Here is a 20,773-nt window from a genome sequence, read left to right on the forward strand (position 1 = left end):
TCTAAAATCAAAAGCTAAGTGATTATAGAAAGGGGCAGTGAAAGATAAATAATTCAGATGCTCTGTAAACTCTGATAGTGGTGCTTAAGGACAGATTCACAACTAGTGTTTTAAATGTTGCATATGGTGGAAGGGAGTTCAAAAGTATTCCATAAGAATTATTAAAATAAGATCTACTCCATATCATCTTGTAAAGATGCAGTTGACATCAAAAGCATGAAGGGGTGAATCTAGCTACCTAACTATCCATCTGTCGGTTTGTAAATCTATCTATCTATCTATCCATCTATCTATCTATCTATCTATCTATCTATCTATCTATCTATCTATCTATCTATCTATCTATCTATCTATCTATCTATCTATCAATCCATCTGTCTTTCTGTCGTTCTGTCTTTCTGTCGTTCTGTCTTTCATTCTGTCTCCTGATTGTCAGTCTTTCTGTCTATCATGACATTTAGATTGTGCTCATTATCACGTGAGTCTTGTTGCACATTCCCTATCGTTAAAAAAAGTAATGATTGGTGTATTTATTGAACAGTGGCTGGTCAGAAATTATCAAGATAATATCTTTAAATGTTATTTTTGAGAATTGGATAAGTTGTATTAATAGAACCATTATTGTTGCTTTTCATATTTAGCTCTTTCCACTGCTTTAAAGGTACATTTAAGCAATATATATTGGAGCAAGCTTCCACTATGGCTGATATTAGGATTCTGAGTTTGTAGTTCACAAAAATATACTTCATACAGTGATTCAATTGAAATAATAACTTGACCGTTATGTGTACACAATAAAAATATATGGATAACTAAGGTAGGTGTATCAAAAGGAGTGCTTATCATCAAAATAAAAATCTGGCTGACCTACGGTTTTTATCAATAAATGAGATCTGTATTCAGTTTGTTTCGCTCTACTTACATTTGAATATCATTATTTCTCTTAGGTGTTGGGAGATTGTGAAATGCAACAGAAATCATTAGAAGGGAAAAAATCTGCATGGCAGGAGATGTCTGAAAATGCTAATGTATGCAAACCGTTCCGTTGCCCACAGTGTGGTGATCAGACCAGGTTCAGAAACCTGTCTTCTTTATCAGCTCACCTGGACTATAATCACAGATTTGGAAACAGAAATATTTCAGGAAAAGATGGTATTTTTTCTTCCCTCAATACGAATGATAAGGTGCCATGCTCAGAGTATTTGATTTGGGAAAATATTGGAAACATCAACACTGTCAAAAAATATTCATCTGTGCAGTTTTCTGATATTTCACCAGAAAATCTAAAAAACAAGAGGTTTTGTGATATATCAACTAGAAATCATGCACAGTACATGATAAACAAACAATCTGGAGCCTCAACAATCAGTCAATGTTCCATGTCTCTGGGTCCAAATAATGATATCAGAACATCATATGACCGGGAAACAACAGAAAATATAAATCAAATGGTAGAGTCTCCCGATAAGGCAAATGAAAAAAGAATGAACAACCTAGCCAAGGAGCTTTCAAGAAAGACTGCTGAGCTACTTGATATCCAGTCTTCATTTCTGCAGCTATCTCAGAGAAAACAAGAAATTCAGCAGCGAGAGAGAGCTTTGAACAGACAGGTGGATGTTGCTGTTGAGCTGATTGCTGGACTGAGGCAGCGTCTGTCTAAGTCTGAAGATGAGCTTCTCAAGAAAGAAGAGTAAGTAGAATACTATGTCTAGCTAAAATTTGATATGCAGCATTTTCTATTTTTAAAGCAATACTTTACAAAACTCTGCCAACTTTTCCATGTGATACTGGAAAGGTGGCAAGTCTGGTCTGACAAGGCTCTAGCCACACATTTACATTAACTGTGATAGGATGAGTTGGCATAGCGTGGATGCTTCCTGATGTGCCTTCAGAACAGATGGGGGTGGAAAAAGAATGGGGAATACTGAAGGCAGTTGTCTGCATTGCAAAATACTTGGCATAGAAGTCAAACCTGAGGTCGACAAGAGGGGTCTAGGGAGTAAAAACCTGTCCATCCTGCAAAGAATAAAGTTTATAGTTTGTGGAATAGGTGCTAAAAATTAATTAGGATTATTGTAGCTGCACACATGAATAAAGTTACCTTGACTTTATAGTGATTTTATATTCATAGAACTAGTGTTACTGGGTTAATGTGACAATCTATTGCTCAAGATTAAGCACGCATAGAATAACTGCATCCATATTTTAAATAGAACATGTGGGTTTTCTTCAAACATTATCTAAATCTGTGTTGGTTGGGTATACCAATGTTGTCTAAATCTGTGTTGATTGGGTATCCATGACTGCATTGATGAGTCATCATATGCTGCGTACTTTATGATTGTTAACTGCATTCCTGTACAGTATGCTTAATGCAATCACATTGGTCGTATCACTTCTGACATATTGAGTGATACTATCAGTGGTCGCTCTAATAGAGCATACTAGTAAATTGTTTCAAAACAGTTTATGCACCAGAAAGAAGGTCTCACTTAACCTCATGGCTGCTAATGGTTTTCCCCTCCTGTGTTGAGCTGAAAAAACGCAAATACCAGCGTTACATGACGAGCTGGGCTCGTCATCAGCGTGCGAGGAGGCTACCCCATGACGAGCCCAGCTCGTCATCAGCCTGGAAGGGGTTAAAGAGCTTGAAATCTCTCACATGACAATCTAATTTTCACTCATATGATTCAGTGACTCTCCTCCAAAGTAGAATGCCATAGATTCATAACATTGTTATTTAGTCTAGTAGATGCCACTTCCATTCACTTGGGCATTCATATTGGCTTTATTTCTTTACTAGGAGAAACATGAGAATTGCACAACCAGCTATTTGAAGTGTAGTTGAAAGTCCAACAAGTATATTTGACAATAATGAACTGAAAAATGAAGGAATGAGTCCAAAAATAGTCTTAGCTGCCAACAGTTGGCAATATCCAATTGTTTTAAACATGTTAATGCCTGTTGTGTTTGATTAATGGAAGATGGTGTGTAAATTGTGTCTGCAGTAATTGCTGGATTTCAGATACAAACCAGGATGTGTACAAGGCACAAGGTTCTCATCACATATTTGCCATTTCTATTTTGGCTATGGAATACATTTAAACGATTCCCTTGGGGAAGGTTACAATATGATACCACAACAATTTGTTGTTTTTAACAGTTAGCATGAAGGTGTAACTGCTAGTTCTCACACATCAGCTTGTTGTAGTTAGATTATAAACCTTCCCCAGCAGTGTATGATAGGAGGAAAGGAATGTAATACCTTGTGAGTAATTTGCAAGCAAGACCATTATTCAAAGGTTTACAAGCTGCATGCAGAGTAATAGACAGAAAGAGGAGTGAATATCCATGTAGGCTGGTGCATGCAGATGTGCTTATGAATGGAGATTGCTTTTTGTCCAATAGTGGAATTCAAATGGAAATTTCCTGGTATGAAAAAGAAAGGTGTTCTATATTTTCTCATACCTTCCAAAGGCTGTGTGGTTTTGATGACCATCGAAATGAAAGGATAAAATTGACTAGGAGATTACTCCATGAAGAAACCAAATAAGACGTGGGTCTTCTGCCATGGAAAATCAGGTGCTCTATCTCTTCTATCGAAAAGAGAGTGTACAATGCTTATTTTTAAGCGATCGTTATCTGTCTTGTGGTCAAATTATAAGGGATCAGACACAGCACTTTCATTGATAAGCTGCCAGGACACTCCATTTGCTTTCAGATTTTCTAATGCCCAAATTAATTGTGGTATAGCTTACTTATGGGCCTGACAAAACCTAGATCTTCTTTCTGAATTGGAGGACAGAAGAAATAATGGTCAAAATCGTGTTTACTCATTTTGAGTGTGTTTGAAAACCATGGTAAATAATCTTAAATGTGGTCTGTAATATTTCTATATCAGTTGCCCTAAATCTTTTCTGCCGCTTCTCTTTCCGAATGTGCCTGGTTTCTAATTGCATATTTTAACACACATTGGCATAGCCAATAGGTCTCACCTTTTTGACCTTATAAATGTTTAGCCATGCAGCACATTATGCTGGGTGCTGGCCATCAGGGATTGAAGAGTTGGCACTAGTAAACCTGCACATTTTATTTATTATAATTCATTATTTTTACAAACTTGTAATAGTCATTCAACTTTTAAAGACAATAAAAAGTTAATTACATCTAAGGGTCTCGGTGCCCTTCAAATGCCACAAAAGCACGAGGAACCAAAAAAAACGAAGCTTGTAGACACTCAAGCTGGCATTTTATACTTTTATTGGAGCTCCTCAACCAATGAGAGATTATTACTATTCCAAGGTAGAAGTCGCTTTACATCATGACTGGCAGAACCAGGGGAAGCTATGATTAATTTAGGAGAACAGTTAAAAAATGCTGCAACACCTCACAAGCTGCAGCTTTTGAATGTTGACTTCCTGGTAGACATACAACATTACTGCTTCCCCCAATACAGCAAGACAGAACTACAATTGGAGATACAGACCCCCTACTATAGAAGCAGCTACACGAGATAGCAGTCAAAGGATATGCAAAAACTCATGCTATAAAAGCCAGCCATAGGAGATAAAACACGGTCATATGAGGCGAAGACCTAGCCCCTCAGAGAGCAGTCACTGACAGCGGAGACCCCATGCTACAGTCAACAGTGAGACAAGGCAGAATGCAGTTAGTAGATGCAGACTTCCACGCTACAGAGAGCAGCCACAAAAGGTAGAATGGAGTCCTATGAGTCCTACAGCACAGTTTCAACAGGTGGAAACCCCACACTACTGAGCAGTCACATGAGGTAGAGGCCACACACTGCTGGGAGCAACCATAGGAGGTATAACGCAGTCCTAGACTTAAGAGACCACAGCCACAAGGGAGAAAGCAGCCAGAGGTGCAGACCCCAAAGCTATAGAGGCCAACTATTGGTGGTAGAATGTTGCCCTACGAGGTATAGGCCTTGCCCTCAGAAGAGTAGCAATTGGAGGTGAGAATCCCATAGTGCAGAGACCAGTCATGGGAGGTACAATGCAGACAGAGAACATGCACACCCGAAGATATAGGTGCTTATTCCTAGTATGAGGGCCCCCCTGCAACCCTGCAAACTACATGCCCCCCCCCCATTCTCCGTGCCATTCTAGAGCTCTCAGGCCAGCGACCCTCCATACTGCAGGGAATGCAGGGCTATTGTTACTCTACTGTCACACCATGCAGCCGTTATAAGTAACACTGGATGGTGGAGTTAAAGGTTGGGCTTAGTCTGGCAGCAGGTTATCATAGGTGGCAGTCCATTCATTACAGGGTCCCTGCCATCAGTAGGCCAGGGAAGTTTGCCCAATTTTAGGTGGGTTTCCTGATGCAGACTCCTGTCATGATATACAACATCGGGCCCACTCATTGTTCAGTTTTGACAAAAGTGCATCCACTGCTCCTTCTCGTTTCTGTTTTAAAACATTAGACAATGCGACAATGCAGTATTTCAAAAGCAGATGTAATGGAAAGGGGCGACCACTCGGTCCCCCCGAACGTATGGTGGAGTACCCCGATCCCCCCGGGAAGCCATTTTTGGGCGGGAGGCGAGTCTCGGCTGGTATGCCCGAAGCGGCGTAGCCGGGGCGCGCCTTTTCCCGCCCAAGAGGGGGTTGTCCTAGACACCAACACCACTAGCCACGCCCTGGAGGCGGATTGGAGGTGGGTTCACGCCCGCCCGAAGAAGGATAAAAGGAAGGACAAGCCAAGGAAGCATCCTCTTGTTCCTGTGCTCTGAAGCTGCACCTCCCCGTTGCACGTGAGCTCGAGACGGAACGAAGAGCCAATTTTGGAGAATTAACCGTGTGTTTTTTCTTTCAGTAAGTTCGGAGCTTCCTGCCTAGGATCTTTTGAGGAGTCTTCGCGGACGATGCCTAGCAAGAAGGTCGGAAAGAGGATCGGGACCGATCAGATGCTTCGTATGCTGATGAAAGACATGGCGGATATGAAAAAGCAGATGGCGGTAATGAATGGTGTGGGGGGGCCTAAGAGAGTCATCGGCCCAGCATTACCGGGAGTGGTCCCTAGCGGGAGAGGTAGAAGGGCCAAGAAGGGAGCGTCGGGGGGGGAGGCCCCGGTTCCCGAAGCACCCCCCACGCCCCCGGTCACCCCGAACGAGGCCCCGACTCCGGTCCCAGATGTTGGCCAACCAATCCCTGTGGTAATCACTCCAGTGAACGGGGAGGAAATGCCTCCTGAGCTGGCTGCCCAGTTGGCGGCATGGTTAGGCAAAGAGAACGAGGGGGCCACGGCTGAAGAAGCCAGGGCAATAATGAAGCAGTTGCAGCAATCGAAAGATGCTGCAAAGGCACCGTCTCCTTTTGTTTCCCCGCAGGCTCCCGTGGAACAACCAGTATCGGGCGTTGGTTCGGCAGGAACTACGGTCACAGTGGCCGGTTCAGGTAAGCAGCCGTTGCCGATTGCGGGGGAGGGATCGGTACCTTCAAGGAGGGAAAAAGTGGTTCAGCATATCCCGATTGAGGTAAAAGAAAAGATATGGGCTGATAAATACGTGAACATGTTTTCCTTGTTGACCGATCACTATGAGATTGAACATGTTAAAAATCAAAAGGAGTTTCTGCATCCTAGTGTATGGCGCGCCAAGATGGCCGCTTTCAGAGTTGAGGAATCGATCGACAATTGGGGCAGAGCGTTTGGAATGTTCATTGCAATTATGGGGGAACGTAGGCCCGATTTGTTGGTGGGATTAGCCGTGTATCAGACACGTATCATGGAATTTTATGGAACATATGGTGGCAATCAATGGTTGTATTACGATAGCATATTTCGTAAGTCCAAGGAGCACGACTCATCCCTGACGTGGGATTGTTGCGACTCCATTTCCTGGCAGAGAATGGAGAAGTCAGGCACGGCGAAGTCGCCATCTTTAGGGGGGAATATGGTCGAGTCTTCTCGCCATTCCTCTGGGGCGCCCTTTCGGGCAGGATCAAGCAATGATCAGCACTCAAGGAATAATGGCAACTCAGGTAAGAAAGGGGTCTGCTGGAGCTTTAACAGAGGCAAATGTACTAGGCCGCAGGGAACTTGCAGGTTTAGGCATGAATGTGCTGTGTGCGGGCAGTCCTCGCACCCTGAGACCATGTGCAGAGCCAAAAATGGTGATCCGGGAAGTAGGGGGGGCGCCAAACAGGTCTGAAATAGTCCGAGGGGCGCCTCTCTCTACCCCGATTGATATCATGGCAATGATTCCTTGGCTGAACGAATATCCGGATCATATCTCCGCTGGGGTGTTGCGAGATGGTTTTTCATATGGTTTCCGCATCCCGGCGGGGGATTTTCAGGGTAAAACGCAATGTAGGAACCAACTGTCGGTTATGCAGAATACGGCGGTGGTACAAGCAAAGATTGGGAAGGAGGTGACCCGAGGTCGGGTTGCCGGCCCATATGACATGCCGCCTGTTGCTAATTTTGTTTGTTCGCCTCTGGGAGTGGTCCCCAAAAAGGACCCTGGGGAATTCAGGTTGATACATAATTTGTCAGCTCCAAGGGGTCTTTCGGTGAACGATGCGATTGACCCGGGAGTTTGTTCGGTGCGGTACGCATCTTTCGATGAGGCTGTCGCCATGTTGAATCGCCTGGGGCCCGGAGCGCTGATGGCCAAATCGGACATTGAGTCGGCGTTCCGGTTGCTCCCGGTACACCCCGACGATCAGCGTCTCCTTGGTTTCATGTTTCAGGGACGCTACTACATGGATAAATGTATGCCAATGGGCTGCTCCATATCTTGTGCGTATTTTGAACAGTTCAGTAGTTTTTTGCAATGGGCGTTCACGAGAACGACAGGGTTTACACATGTTATGCACTATCTTGATGATTTTCTATTTCTGGGGGCAGCCGGGGACATAGAATGTGCACAGGCTTTGAATGAATTTTGTGATCTCATGACTCGCTTTGGTGTGCCATTGGCACCAGGTAAGACAGTGGGCCCGGCTACTTCGCTCGAGTTTCTTGGAATAGAGCTCGACTCCGAAAAGAGGGGTGCTTCCGTTTGCCTAACGAAAAGGTAACGAAGTTTAAGGCATCGCTTGAAACATGTATTAGTGTGACAAAGGTAAATTTGCATCAGTTGCAGCAGGCTGTGGGTCAGCTGAATTTTGCCCTTAGAGTAATACCGATGGCTCGCCCCTTTTCCCGCTCTATTGCTCAAGCCATGGTCGGCCTTAAGGAAGGGCACCACCGCACAAGGCTCTCAGCAGAGGTCAGGCAGGACATGCGCATATTGTTGGCATTCCTGGCGGATTTCAACGGTCGTGTCGTATGGACCAAACCAGCGGTCTCCTCCGTGGAGCTGGGGTTGTGAACTGACTCGGCAGGGAGTGTGGGTTTTGGCGCCATCTTGGGTAATCATTGGTCAGCACGAACCTGGCCAACATGGTGGCACGAGAGTGGGCTCACAGGTAACATTGGGTTTCTCGAACTGTTCCCTATTCTGGTGGCCTTGAAAACATGGCCTGAGGAGTTTCGTGATCGCTCTGTGGTGTTCTGGTCTGACAATATGACCGTGGTCGAGTGTATCAATAGCCAGGCAGCACGCTGCAAATGGATCTTGAGACTGTTGAAGGAAATTGTCCTGCTGTGTATGAGACTAAACGTCCACTTTAGGGCAAGACATGTGCCAGGGGTGTTAAATCAGGCAGCTGATGCGCTTTCTCGTTCCCGTATGCAGGCCTTCTGAGGTTTTCTGCCCTCAGCGGACCCGGTGGCGGCACCATTTCCCGAAGCTCTCTGGTCTCTCGGTGCCCCGGACTACAAGACCTCGTGGGAGAGAGTCTAGCACCCAGGACAAGGAAGGCTTACAAAGGGGCGTTCCGTTCTTATTTGTCCTTTTTGGGTTCAGCTGAGGGGGAGCTTTGGGGCCATGAAGAGTATGTCCTGAACTTTTTGTTATCATTACATCATGCAGGCAAGTCAGTGGCTACGGCCAATAGGCACCGGGCCGCCATTTCTTTCATGGCACGGGCCCATGGCTTACAGGATCCCACGGCGTCTTTCTTGGTGCAGAAGGCGCTGCGTGGGTGGCAACGCCGTGAGGGTTGCAGAGTGGATGAAAGACACCCAATAGGTCTTGAAAGGTTGGCCCTGTTATTGTCCGTACTCCCTGCGACATGTTCATCTCAATCAGAGACAGTGCTATTCCGGGCCGCTTTTGCATTAGCATTCCATGGGGCTATGCGGGTAAGCGAGCTGGTAGCGAGGAACAAGCAGGATACGGGGGGAGGTCTGTGCCGTGAGCACATTCAAATTAAGGGGGAGACAATGGTAGTCTCATTTACCAGGTCCAAGACCGATCAGAAAGCGATCGGGGACAGTGTAGTGCTTCAGCGGATTCCGGGATCTCCCATGTGCCCGGTGGCATGCGTTGAGGAGTATTTGGCGCAGAGGGCGGCATCATGGGGGGGAAGCTTGCTGAGGCACGCCGACGCCACCCCACTGACTAGGTTTTAGTTCCAGCAGGTGCTAACGATGGCAATCGCAGCGGCGGGCTTGAACCCGTGCGAGTTTGGGACCCATTCCTTCCGGATAGGGGCTGCTACAGAGGCTACAGCCAGGGGTCTGAGTGTGGAAAAAGTGAAACAGTTGGGGCGTTGGTCCTCGAATTGTTATAAAAGGTATGTGCGGTTGCACATGTTGTGAAGCCTATGTCTTGCACTCATGCTTCTTGTTTTTGTTTGGTTTACAGTGTCGCAAGCTTACGAGGCGGGGCGGACTGGGCAGTTGACCCGACAGCTGGGAGCCAACGGTCAAAGATCACCGGCTGAGGAAAGAGTGGTGTGGGTCGTGGGCCACTCATACGTGAGGCGTGCCGCAGACGTATTCAAAGCAGGTGACATGATTCACATGGCTGGGGAATACGGGTACAGGGTGACCTTCTACGGAAGGGGCGGGCTCTGTATTGACCAGTTTCAAAGTTTTATGGAGGGTTTGTTAGGGCGGACAAGGTCACCGCCATCTGTAATCATAGTGCATCTTGGGGGCAATGATTTGGTGACCACTGGTAGACGAGTACTTCTCGAGTTGATCCTATCCACAGTGAGTTGGTTGGCGAGAAGGGTTCCAGGGTGCACGATTGCATGGTCCCATATGATTCCACGAAAGGTGTGGCTAGGGGCTATTTCTGTGGCTGCTGTAAATCATTCAGTGAAGAAGGTGAATAACAAACTTGGTAGATTGTTCCGTACAAGTACATTGCATTCTATTCCACATGGGTGTATCAGGGGGGACCATATGTATCTTGAGGATGGAGTTCATTTGTCCCGGGTGGGGAATTCTTTACTCATAGGAGACTTCGTAGCGTGGTTGAAGAGTTTGCAGCCATCACCTTTAAGTAGGAGTTTTTGTGGGGGGTCCGGATAGCCGGTCAACTATCCGGCCTGTGGCGGTAAGGTCATGATCGGTGAGCAGGAATTAGAAGATCCCTAGAGGTGGGGCATCACCCATTATGGATGGGAGCGCCCGGGGGGAGGCGGCCATTGGCCCCTCAAACGGGGAGGCGGTCCCCTCTAAGGATGGGGACGCCGAAAGGGAAGGCGGCCATAGGCTCCTCCCTGGGGAGGAGGGGCTAGGGGCCCCTCCTAGGAATTTCCCGGGGCCAGGACATCTACGACGGCAGATGTGGTAAGTTGTGTGGGGTCGGAGGGGGGTCTACGCTACCTTCTAGACACCTCACACGAGTCCTCGGACGACCACTAAAGATGGCGTCGAGTTAACAGGGGGCCCCCGCTAAGACAAGGGAAATTGGAAGTTGGCACAGAGGTACAGTCCGCTGTGCGACCGCCCCTCACAAGTGAGGGGGGAGTTCTGGTATTGGGGATCTGACACCGGTTACGACCTTGCCGTTGGCCCGTAATGTTAGGATGTACAATTTCAAAGTTTGAGTATGCATTTGCAGGATGTTTAGTATCGGCTAGGAGAACCTTTGTATTAGAGATGTGTTAAGGTCAGCCAAGAACATCGTAATGTGTAAATGAAATTGTACATGATATGAAACTGTTATTTTAACGTTTTAATTTTGTTTCATATTTTAATAAATACGGCCGGGAGGGTAACTCCCTCCCGCCTTCCACAAGTTCAGAACCGTTTCCGTCTTCCCATCCTTGGGGGATTGTGTTGAGAGGGGGTGGCGGGTATCTCAGCCATATGGAAAGGGGCGACCACTCGGTCCGCCCGAACGTATGGTGGAGTACCCCGATCCCCCCGTGAAGCCATTTTTGGGCGGGAGGCGAGTCTCGGCTGGTATGCCCGAAGCGGCGTAGCCGGGGCGCGCCTTTTCCCGCCCAAGAGGGGGTTGTCCTAGACACCAACACCACTAGCCACGCCCTGGAGGCGGATTGGAGGTGGGTTCACGCCCGCCCGAAGAAGGATAAAAGGAAGGACAAGCCAAGGAAGCATCCTCTTGTTCCTGTGCTCTGAAGCTGCACCTGGAGTTCTGGACTTTTTGGTTCCGTCCAGAGGTGTCAGGGAACAACACCCAAAGACCCCGGAGTTCCACCTGCCTTGGTGCACAAATGAACAGAAACACGGGCTTCTCGATGGTGGCGTCAAAGACCAAAGGTTTATTACTGCAGGGACACAGAAGTCACAGAAACTACGCATGGGCAGTAACTAGGAGCCTGTTCAAATTGTACAAAGAGGGTTGCTCCTTATATACTAAATTTTGGCCTTCAGGCGAATTCTTCACATGTTGGTACATTCCCAAAACCTTTGTGTCATAAACAATAAATATTTGGCGTACACAGGAACCGTCGACAATATCTGATGTCAAAACATTACGAACGAGGGGTTCCCACTTTTCCATCATAATCTCATGTCAACTTTTCATTCAAGACCCGAACCGCCTCATCGTAAATTTCGTTACCTCCCCCTAATAAAGGCCCAGAAGGAAAGGAGCAGAGCCAGGTGCAGAAGATAGAAAAGCAGGATAAGGGATGTTTGTGGGTTGTAAATGGGCAAGGCTACCGGCTTCGGCCGCCTAATCGTGATCAGGACAATGGACACGAAGACCAGTTTAGCAGGACTGGCCTCGGGCAGAGGAGGCAGCCTTTGTCGAGTCATGCAGCTACAGCGTGATCTGGTTTAAGGTGCACGTGTCATGAAAGAGGTGAATCTCCGGCTAAGGCTGCGTGTCCTTAATCGAAATGAAGTGATCAGAGGTTTATTGCGTATGTGAGGGCAAGAAACACAAAATGGCGGCCATGATCTAAGATGGATGCCGTGGGTAGATCAGAAATGTGTTTATAAAAGGAGTGCTCTTGCTCGTAGCGTAGCGAAAACACCAGGATATGCTAAATGGATCATTTGCGGTTCGCTGATACCAATATTATGTATTTCCGACAATATTGAAAACACGGGTTCAAATCGTCACGGAACCTCAGACCCTCCTTTTGCCCTTACATAGGCAATTACTTAATCTATGTCAGAATCTAATTCTATGCTCATCAGGTCAGTGACATGCTGTTGTATCATCATCCTTTCTCGTGCCTTTTCTCCAAACGCAGGTGGTTTTCTAAGACAAGTTGCAGCACAAAGACTACACAGAGCAGGACCACACTGGATAATCAGGCAGCATGAGAACAGGAATACTAAGATGACACCAATGACCATTAGAACCTTCCATCCCCACGCTGAGATCAGAGTCCAAAACCACTCCATGAAGGACCAGTTTCCCTTGTCTAGGTGAATAGAGTCGGAAATCTTGTGTAGCTTAGAGATCGCCTCATAGACTGTTGGAGCATTATTAGGAATAAAGACAGAGCAGCTCGATTGGATCATTCTGCATACCCCACCTCGATCTGCAAGGATAACGTCTAGAACCATACGGTTCTGCAACGTCATGAGTCTATCCGCCTGAAGCTCAGCTGTCAAATTGCTAAGGGCACCAGCAGTTTCGGTAATAGTAGATTCAACTACCCGTGTTAGCTGACGTATGTTTCTACTATTGGCCATAGGCCCCCAGAACGGAAGGAAGCCTTTGAAGAAGTCTCCAGCTTCCTGACCAGCAGTATCTTCCTTGCTGAAGACACCTCTCGCTACTCTGGTTCTGTGGTAATCAGATGAAGCAGTGTATGTTGGGGGCAATAATCGAGCAATATAGCATGATCCTGAAAAGTCGGCAGGCAACCATGTATAAGCTCTATCTCGACAGATGAAGTAGGTACCCCTAGCAGTAAGAAAGGCAGGGGAAAAGTTAGCCGGAAACACATAAGTCTCTACGCACTCACTCCTCCCTAGCTGAGCTCTCGGATTTCTCCCATTCCCTTGCAAACAGACCTGACCTCGGTGAGGTACGACCCAGATTGGAGTTGAGCTTTTACGCTTGCTTTCTCCTAAACTAAGGCGATACTCTGAAGTATTCCAACTTAAATATACTCGCAGTTCGTCTCTAGGGTATGATGGAGTATTATTGACGTCCTTGATCATGTCAATAATTCCCTGGACTAAAGCTTTGTTGGCAGAGTTATATTTAGTGGAACGTGGTGGACGTGGAGGATAGGTTTCAAGGGCATAAGCAAAGATGGTTTGAAGGGCCTGAAATGATCCATTGTAGCTGAAAGGCAAAACCAGATAGGGAATACCTTTATCCATAGTGTGGGGTATCAAGCCACACACCCAGCAGTCTGTAGTGTTAACTACCAGTTGGTGTTGATGCAAGAGCTGTACAAAAGTGTTGTTAATGAACTCTGAGCGTCGGGCTTGCTCATGTTCAGGAAACGAGTGAAAAGAGTGTATAGAAGAAACAGTAGAAGTAGCAGGATCAAGGGGAGGTACTGTAGTAACTGGCACGAAAATCAAATTTATACTGAAAACGATTCCACCCACCAACGTTATTAAAACAATCAAGAATGTAATGGCACATTGTATCAAAAAGCATTTGCTGTGAAGGATTCTGTAAAGTCTGTTTCTGCGAACATAAATCACATTTTCTCGTTGCAGCGCAGGAAGCTCCATCTTCTACAATCCGCTTGCGACCACTGATGATGTGTACGTAGATGAAAATGCCTCTATCAGCCCTGGGAGTTCCCAGAACTAACAGAAAGATCGACCTTGTGTCAGACCCCCGCAGATTTAACTAGGCACACAGCCACGACCCTACGGCTACCCAGACGGCAAGGCAATTTTAAAACAACAAATAAATAGCAAACTTCCTGGCTGAAGGCAAAAGTTCAAAATTTCAAAATATCACAATGGGCAGTTGCCTGCTTTATTTGTCCATTTTACGGTTTCGTAAATTATATCTTTGCTTCGCAGGTACTGTCTGATCGGCAAATAGCGTTTCACTGGTAGCTGTTGCAGTGTTCAAGTTCGCAGATGACAGAGTTTTTTCTGATGCAGGGGACAAATGTTCAGAGTTCAAAGGAGTCTTTTCTGAAGGAGAGTCAGAGCTTGGAGTGTCAGTGATTAATTCGGCATCGCTGAAAGGGATGAACTTTGGCGTGCTTTCAAATTCGGAGGAACCAATTCCCTTCTTCACCCAGTCGTCGTAAGGAAGTGGCAAAGGTACACGCTTTACGTGGGATGCGTGCACCCAATGCTTGCGACCAGCCACACGAACTGCTGTTCTTGTTACAAGCAGGACCTGGAAGGGGCCGACGAATCTCGGCTGAAGGTTCTTCGTCCTCGCGAAATTCCTGATAACCACAAGATCTCCTGGTTTCAGCTGATGCCCTGGACTCTCCGGAGGCTTTAGTAAAGCATCGAAAACCTGTTGGTGAATAAGACTCAATTTAGCAGTCAAGTCGTAAAGGTAGTCTATCAACATAGGATATTCTAGAGAACAAAACTCCTTAGGCCTCGGCACACCCCAAATATTTGCCGGACGGCCAAACACTATCTCATAAGGGCTAAGCCCCACTCTAGAATGTACAGTTGCTCTCGTTGATAACAAAGCCAAAGGAAGTGCGTCTGGCCAGGCTAAACCTGTGGATGCTTGTATTTTAGCTAGTTTCAGCTTAAGGGTGCCATTGTAACCCTCCACTAAACCAGCAGACTGGGGATGGTTCGCACTATGGAACTTTTGTTTCAGACCTAGGCCAGCACACACACTCTGCATAACTTTCCCTATAAACTCACTTCCGTTATCTGATCATACAATCCGTGGCATACCGAATCTAGGGAAATATTCTTTGAGAAGAATCTTGGCAGTTGATAGGGCAGTATTGTCCTTTAGTGGGTATGCTTCGATCCACCTGGAAAAAGCACAGACTACCACCAGGACATATTTCAAATTATTACAGCGATCCATGTGAATGAAGTCTAACTGAATCACTTCAAAGGGGCAGGAAGGAGGAGCGAAGTGACCAGCAGGAGTTGGAGTTCCCTCGCCAGGATTATGCATCAGGCATACCATACAATTTTTCACCACTCTCTCTGCACACTTACTGATTCCATCATTCTTCCAGACTGGAGCCAACATCTTACAGATTCCTTTAGAACTTATATGTGCTACTCCATGTGCCATCGTCACAACTGCAAGCACATACGCATCAGGCAACATCCAACGCTGCTGTTCTGTCAAATCAATCCAACACCCATTCGAATCCAACTTGCCCATACTTTCTTTCCATACACGTTTTTCCTCCTCAGTTGCTTCTTTCTGAATCTCTTTCACACTTTCCATAGTATCCTCACACATTCCAGACTCAGCAATCCATCTTGCAGACGTAGCAACATACATTCTGCTCATCATGTCTCCAGCTGTCTGTTTAGCAGTTTCATCAGCAAAAGCATTCCCGCGACCAACATCATCCGTGATTGCTTTATGAGCACTGCACTTTACAATCGCAACTTCAGTCGGCAAGGTTAGAGATTCCAACAAGTCGTTAACTAGCTGACCATGTTGAATCTTAGTCCCATGGGACGTAATGAAACCTCTTTCTCTCCACAAACGGCCAAAACTATGGGCCACGCCAAATGCGTACTGACTATCTGTAAAGACATTCACTCTCTTTCCCTTAGCTAAAACACACGCTCTTGTTAGAGCTATTAATTCTGCAGCTTGGGCAGAATTCTGACTCACTCTTGCAGTCTCCACAATCGTCTTCAAAGTCGTTACTGCGTAAGCAGCAGTCACATCACCATTCTCCAATTTAAAACATGACCCGTCCACATACAGCGTGCCATCTGGATCGGATAACGGAGTATCCTTTAAGTCAATGCGTCCTTTTGTCTCTTCCTCCGTTTTAAAACAACAATCATGTGGTTCGGAATCACTCGACTCTTGATCAGTCGGCAACAGCGTTGCTGGATTCAATACATGACATCTTTTGATCTGAATATGACTCGCTAGTAATGTTAGCTCATAACCAGATAGTCTTGCACTGGTAAGGTGTTGTGTCTTCGTTCGATTCATGAGTGTATCCACCGCATGAGGAACCATGACCACTAGCATGTTGTTCATCACCAAACCAGCAGATTGTCGAATGGAAGCCGCAGCTGCTGCTGTAGCTCTCAAACAACTAGGCAACGCTCTAGCTACCGGATCTAATGATGATGAAAAATACGCACAAGGGCGTTGTTTATCACCAAACTTCTGTGTCAGAACACTCAACGCGCAACCTTCTCTCTCATGAACATAGAGCGTGAATGGCTTACTGTAATCAGGTGTACCCAATACAGGAGCTGAACACAATGCTTTTCGTAATTCAGTAAAACTCTCTTGACATTCATCAGACCATGGCACCGGACTCGGAACATTTTTCCCAGTCAAAGCTACCAACGGTTTTGCTAAAAGAGAAAAATTTGGGATCCACTGCCTACAGTAAGAGGTAATACCTAGGAAGGCACGTACTTCTCTCTGTGTGCGTGGAACACTCATCTGCGTAATTGCTTTTATTCTCTCTGGGGTCAACTTCCTTCCCTCCTTTGACAAGAGATGACCTAGGTAGGTCACTTCTTGGCAGCAGTATTGCATTTTCGAAGGTGACACCTTATGATTCAAATTAGACAAATGATGCAATAACGAGATCGTAGCTGCTTTGCAAGTTTCCTTGTCATCGGCAGCCACTAAAAGATCATCTACATACTGTACTAGAGCAGAACCTGGAGGAAGGACAAAGGAATCTAACTGGCTTTTTAATGCTTGACTGTAAATAGATGGGCTCTCACAATAGCCTTGTGGAGCGCGTTTGAATCTGAAACTTCGACCTCCTAGACAGAAGCCGAAAATATCTCTGCTTTCCTCGGCTATCGGAATGCTGAAAAAGGCATTCTTCAAGTCGATGACTGAGAACCAAGTGGCTGTAGCAGGAATTAATGTTAACAAGGCAGTAATGTCTGGGACCACAGGAAACTGCGGAACTACAATCTTATTAACTTCTCTGAGGTCGATAACAAACCTATACACTGGAGGCTTTGTGGGATCAGTTTGTTTCAGAATCGGTAGTACAGGGCTGTTACAGACATTTCCTCTAGTTTCTTCAACCACTCCTTTCTTAATCAAATCTTGCACAATCAATAAAAGTGCACGCTCACCTTCACTAGATATTTTGTATTGCGGAATTCTTGGAAATTTTACATTTGCTTTCAAAGTTACTACATATGGTGGTATTTCTAAAAGGCCTACATCATTAGGACCAGTCGCCCAAAGAGAATCAGGGAGTGAACGCAGCTCTGGCGGGAGTGCATCCATTGACAAGTACATCGGAGAAGTGATATTTTTACCCAATGTAAGCTGTACTCCTTCCGGAGAACAGTACAATGTCGCATATAGTCGTTTTAACAAATCTAAACCAAGCAGATTTTCATTACAACCCGTCGTCAAAATCAGGGGTGCTTTCAAGTGACACGGTCCAACAGAAATAGACAAAGGACCAGATATCGGGTTGTAAACAGGGGCGCCTGAAAAACCTACAGAAACATTTGTTGAGCCGGACAAAGGTGCGCCAGGGAGTTTCGCATGAATGATAGAACTTTTTGCGGCACCAGTATCCAACAGAAACGGTTCGACTACACCTGATGTTGCTACTGCGACATAAGGCCCACTCTGATCCACTGGAACTGATACTACTCCCTCTCTCTGTCCATGGCTGTCCTAGTACCCATTTTGCTGAAATCCCTCATCCACTTCACAATAGTCTTCAACAAGATATTGTTGAGATCTATTTTGCTGAGTAGACTGTCCATTTCGTTGATCAAAGTGATTGGAAGGACGATCATTCGTTTGTGGAGGCATAGTACCTCGCCCTCGACCTCTAGAATTCTGCACAAAACCACCACGACCTCTCTGAGCTGCTGCTGCATTATTTTGCGCTAAGATCGGACATTCATTTTTATAGTGACCCTCTTTCTTACAGTACGCACATTGGTTCCACTGATATTGAGGTCTCGATGTACTATAATCTGTCCTTTGATACGAACCCTGTTGCATATTAGTCTGATTCATGCGAGGCGGATACGCCTGTTGCAAAAGAACTTTAGTTTTTAAGTCTTTTGTTTTCTTGTCTGATTTCTCCTTTTCCTCTTTATCCCTATTTTCGTAATACTGTGCAGTTGCAAGTATTTGCGCAGTTGTGGAAACAGCCCACGCACTCTCTGAATCCTTTAATTTATTGCATAATTCAGGTAACAAATTATGCACAAATTTATCGACAAACAGTCTTTGTCCTCCTTCTGTGCTCATGTCCTGACCACTATGATCTACAAAAGTCTCTTCGAACCTCGTGAAAAAGTCGGAGACACTTTCGTCTTTCTTCTGCCTGCATGCGGATAACTTGTCCCAATTAACACGCAATGCGGGCATCAGAGTCTTCATTAGATCGATTATCCTACCTGGAAGATTAGCAATTAAGGGTTCAGGTTTTGCACCACCTGTTTGCTGACCATCCGCTGCAGTGATAGCTGCCCAATCACCACCTAAGGCAACTTGATGATCCTCTCTACGAATTTTAGCCCACACTGGTTGCGGAACTACATTGCCAAATAACATATCGATGTCTGCTAAGTTCATTATACAAGCCTCAACTGTCTGTGTTAATTCCTTATAGTATCCAGCAGGATTCTTACGTGGATCTGGCAAGGCCTGCTTCACTGCTAGCACTTCAGCTCGTTTCCACGGAATGTGTATCCACACCCTTTGGAATTGCGCTGGAGCAGCTACAATACCATTATTATGATCAGCTTGCACAGCTTCGCGCCAAATTGGAGGAACCTCCCTCATTGGATATTGGCGACCTAATTTCATTTTGCCTTTCTCTAGATCTCTCGGTGAACGAAGTGATGGGTCATTCCTATAACTTAAAATCAATTCCATCGCTTCTTCTATATTGTCACCCACTATCATTCCAGCAGCAAACTCTTTCTGAACCTTAATTAAGTCTTCTAAATTTGATTCAACATCGTCTTCTTCCATCTCCTCACGTAACAACGAGCACATCTCATCAAAGACATACCGTTGCGTTGGTTCTTTCCACTGCATAAATGTTTCTAGCACATCTCTCGTACTATATCTCCTACTCTTCGAAATCCATCTGAGAGCCGTGGAATCTAAAATTCCCCGTTCCTCAGTACTTGGAAGCTGACTACGTCTCTGAACAGAGTCGGAAGTAGGAGTCTTGATTAAGGTTTTATAGAAAGGAGACAGCATACTAGACACAGAATCAGTGATTCTCCGACGAACAGAAAGTGGAGTCAACACACTCGCAGATGTAGAAAACACAGTAGAGGTAGGAACAGATAATGGAACAGTAGGAGTATCGAGAAAAATAGTTTGTGGATTAGTAGATGCGAGCGAGACAGATACTGGTATAGAAGTCGGCAACCCAGGAAGAGGAGGAGCCGTAGGAACATTTACATTGACCACAGGAGGTACGGGAACCTGATTCTGAGGGACAGGAGCAGGAACACCAGGTTGTCCAGCAACCGGCAATTGAACATTTGGCACAAATTGGGCCGTAGCACCTTGTGCATACGGTGGAGGTGACCGTAACAAATAAGATAGCAGAGGATCGTTTTCAGAATCCTCCAGTATCTTAGCTGTTTTCGATGGCAAAGCAGGATAGCACTTGTCAATCGCTAAATTGTGCTCTCTAATGGCCACCTCTATGGCTTTCTCACACTCGTTATCCTGCAACTGCTTAGTTGCTTGTTCTAGAGTCAACTCTTCTTTCTCTTTCTGTTCTTTCTTTAACCTTTTCATTTCTTTCTGTTTGGATTCTTTTCGCCAGTAACGGAAAGAATCAAACATTGCCGGCCGGGCTTTCTTCCTAAACAATTTCGCTTCTAAATTGTCAAGAATTTCGGGTTCAAAACTACCATGCAGTGGCCAACTAAGGACACCATCTTTCTCAGTGTATCGGACCCATACCTCATTATAAGATATAGGACCCACACCATGTTTACAATACAAGTCATATAGGGGAGTCCCAATCGGAGGAACCAGACATGAGTCCTCCAATCGTGAGTCACTGTTGCAACCAAAACACGACAACATACAGTTTCTCCGACTTACCATTTTTCAGTCCGGAACACAAAACAAACAAAACACGAAACAGATATGTGCACTTGAACCAAGAACTTAGGCCTACCAAAACGAACTGATGTATCGATACCCAAACTAAACCAAATAGATTATCGTAACCAGAACAACCAGTGATAATCTTACGAGACCAAACCAAACCAAGAACCAAAAAGGATTTTAACAACCCTCACAAAGTAACTAGCTAGCAACCACTAAATACTTAACTGAGGCACTGAAGACGTCACCAAGGAGAAACCCGTCACGTTTCGCCGTACTAAGGACTGC

General features: G+C 45.6%; 1 protein-coding gene across 2 annotated transcripts in view; it reads left to right on the forward strand.

The window, feature by feature from the left end:
* ZNF365 (zinc finger protein 365) overlaps positions 1–20,773 on the forward strand; it is a 414,409-nt gene that overhangs the window by 62,423 nt on the left and 331,213 nt on the right. For both annotated transcript variants that reach the window (XM_086920085.1, XM_086920086.1), the window contains exon 2: positions 948–1,690. In XM_086920085.1, coding sequence (XP_086776211.1) covers positions 966–1,690 — 725 coding nt within the window. In that variant the 5' untranslated portion in view covers positions 948–965. The remainder of the gene's footprint in view (positions 1–947; positions 1,691–20,773) is intronic.

The sequence above is a fragment of the Lissotriton vulgaris genome, chromosome 5 (assembly GCF_964263255.1).
Source record: "Lissotriton vulgaris chromosome 5, aLisVul1.2, whole genome shotgun sequence".
NCBI classification, from domain to species: domain Eukaryota; kingdom Metazoa; phylum Chordata; class Amphibia; order Caudata; family Salamandridae; genus Lissotriton; species Lissotriton vulgaris.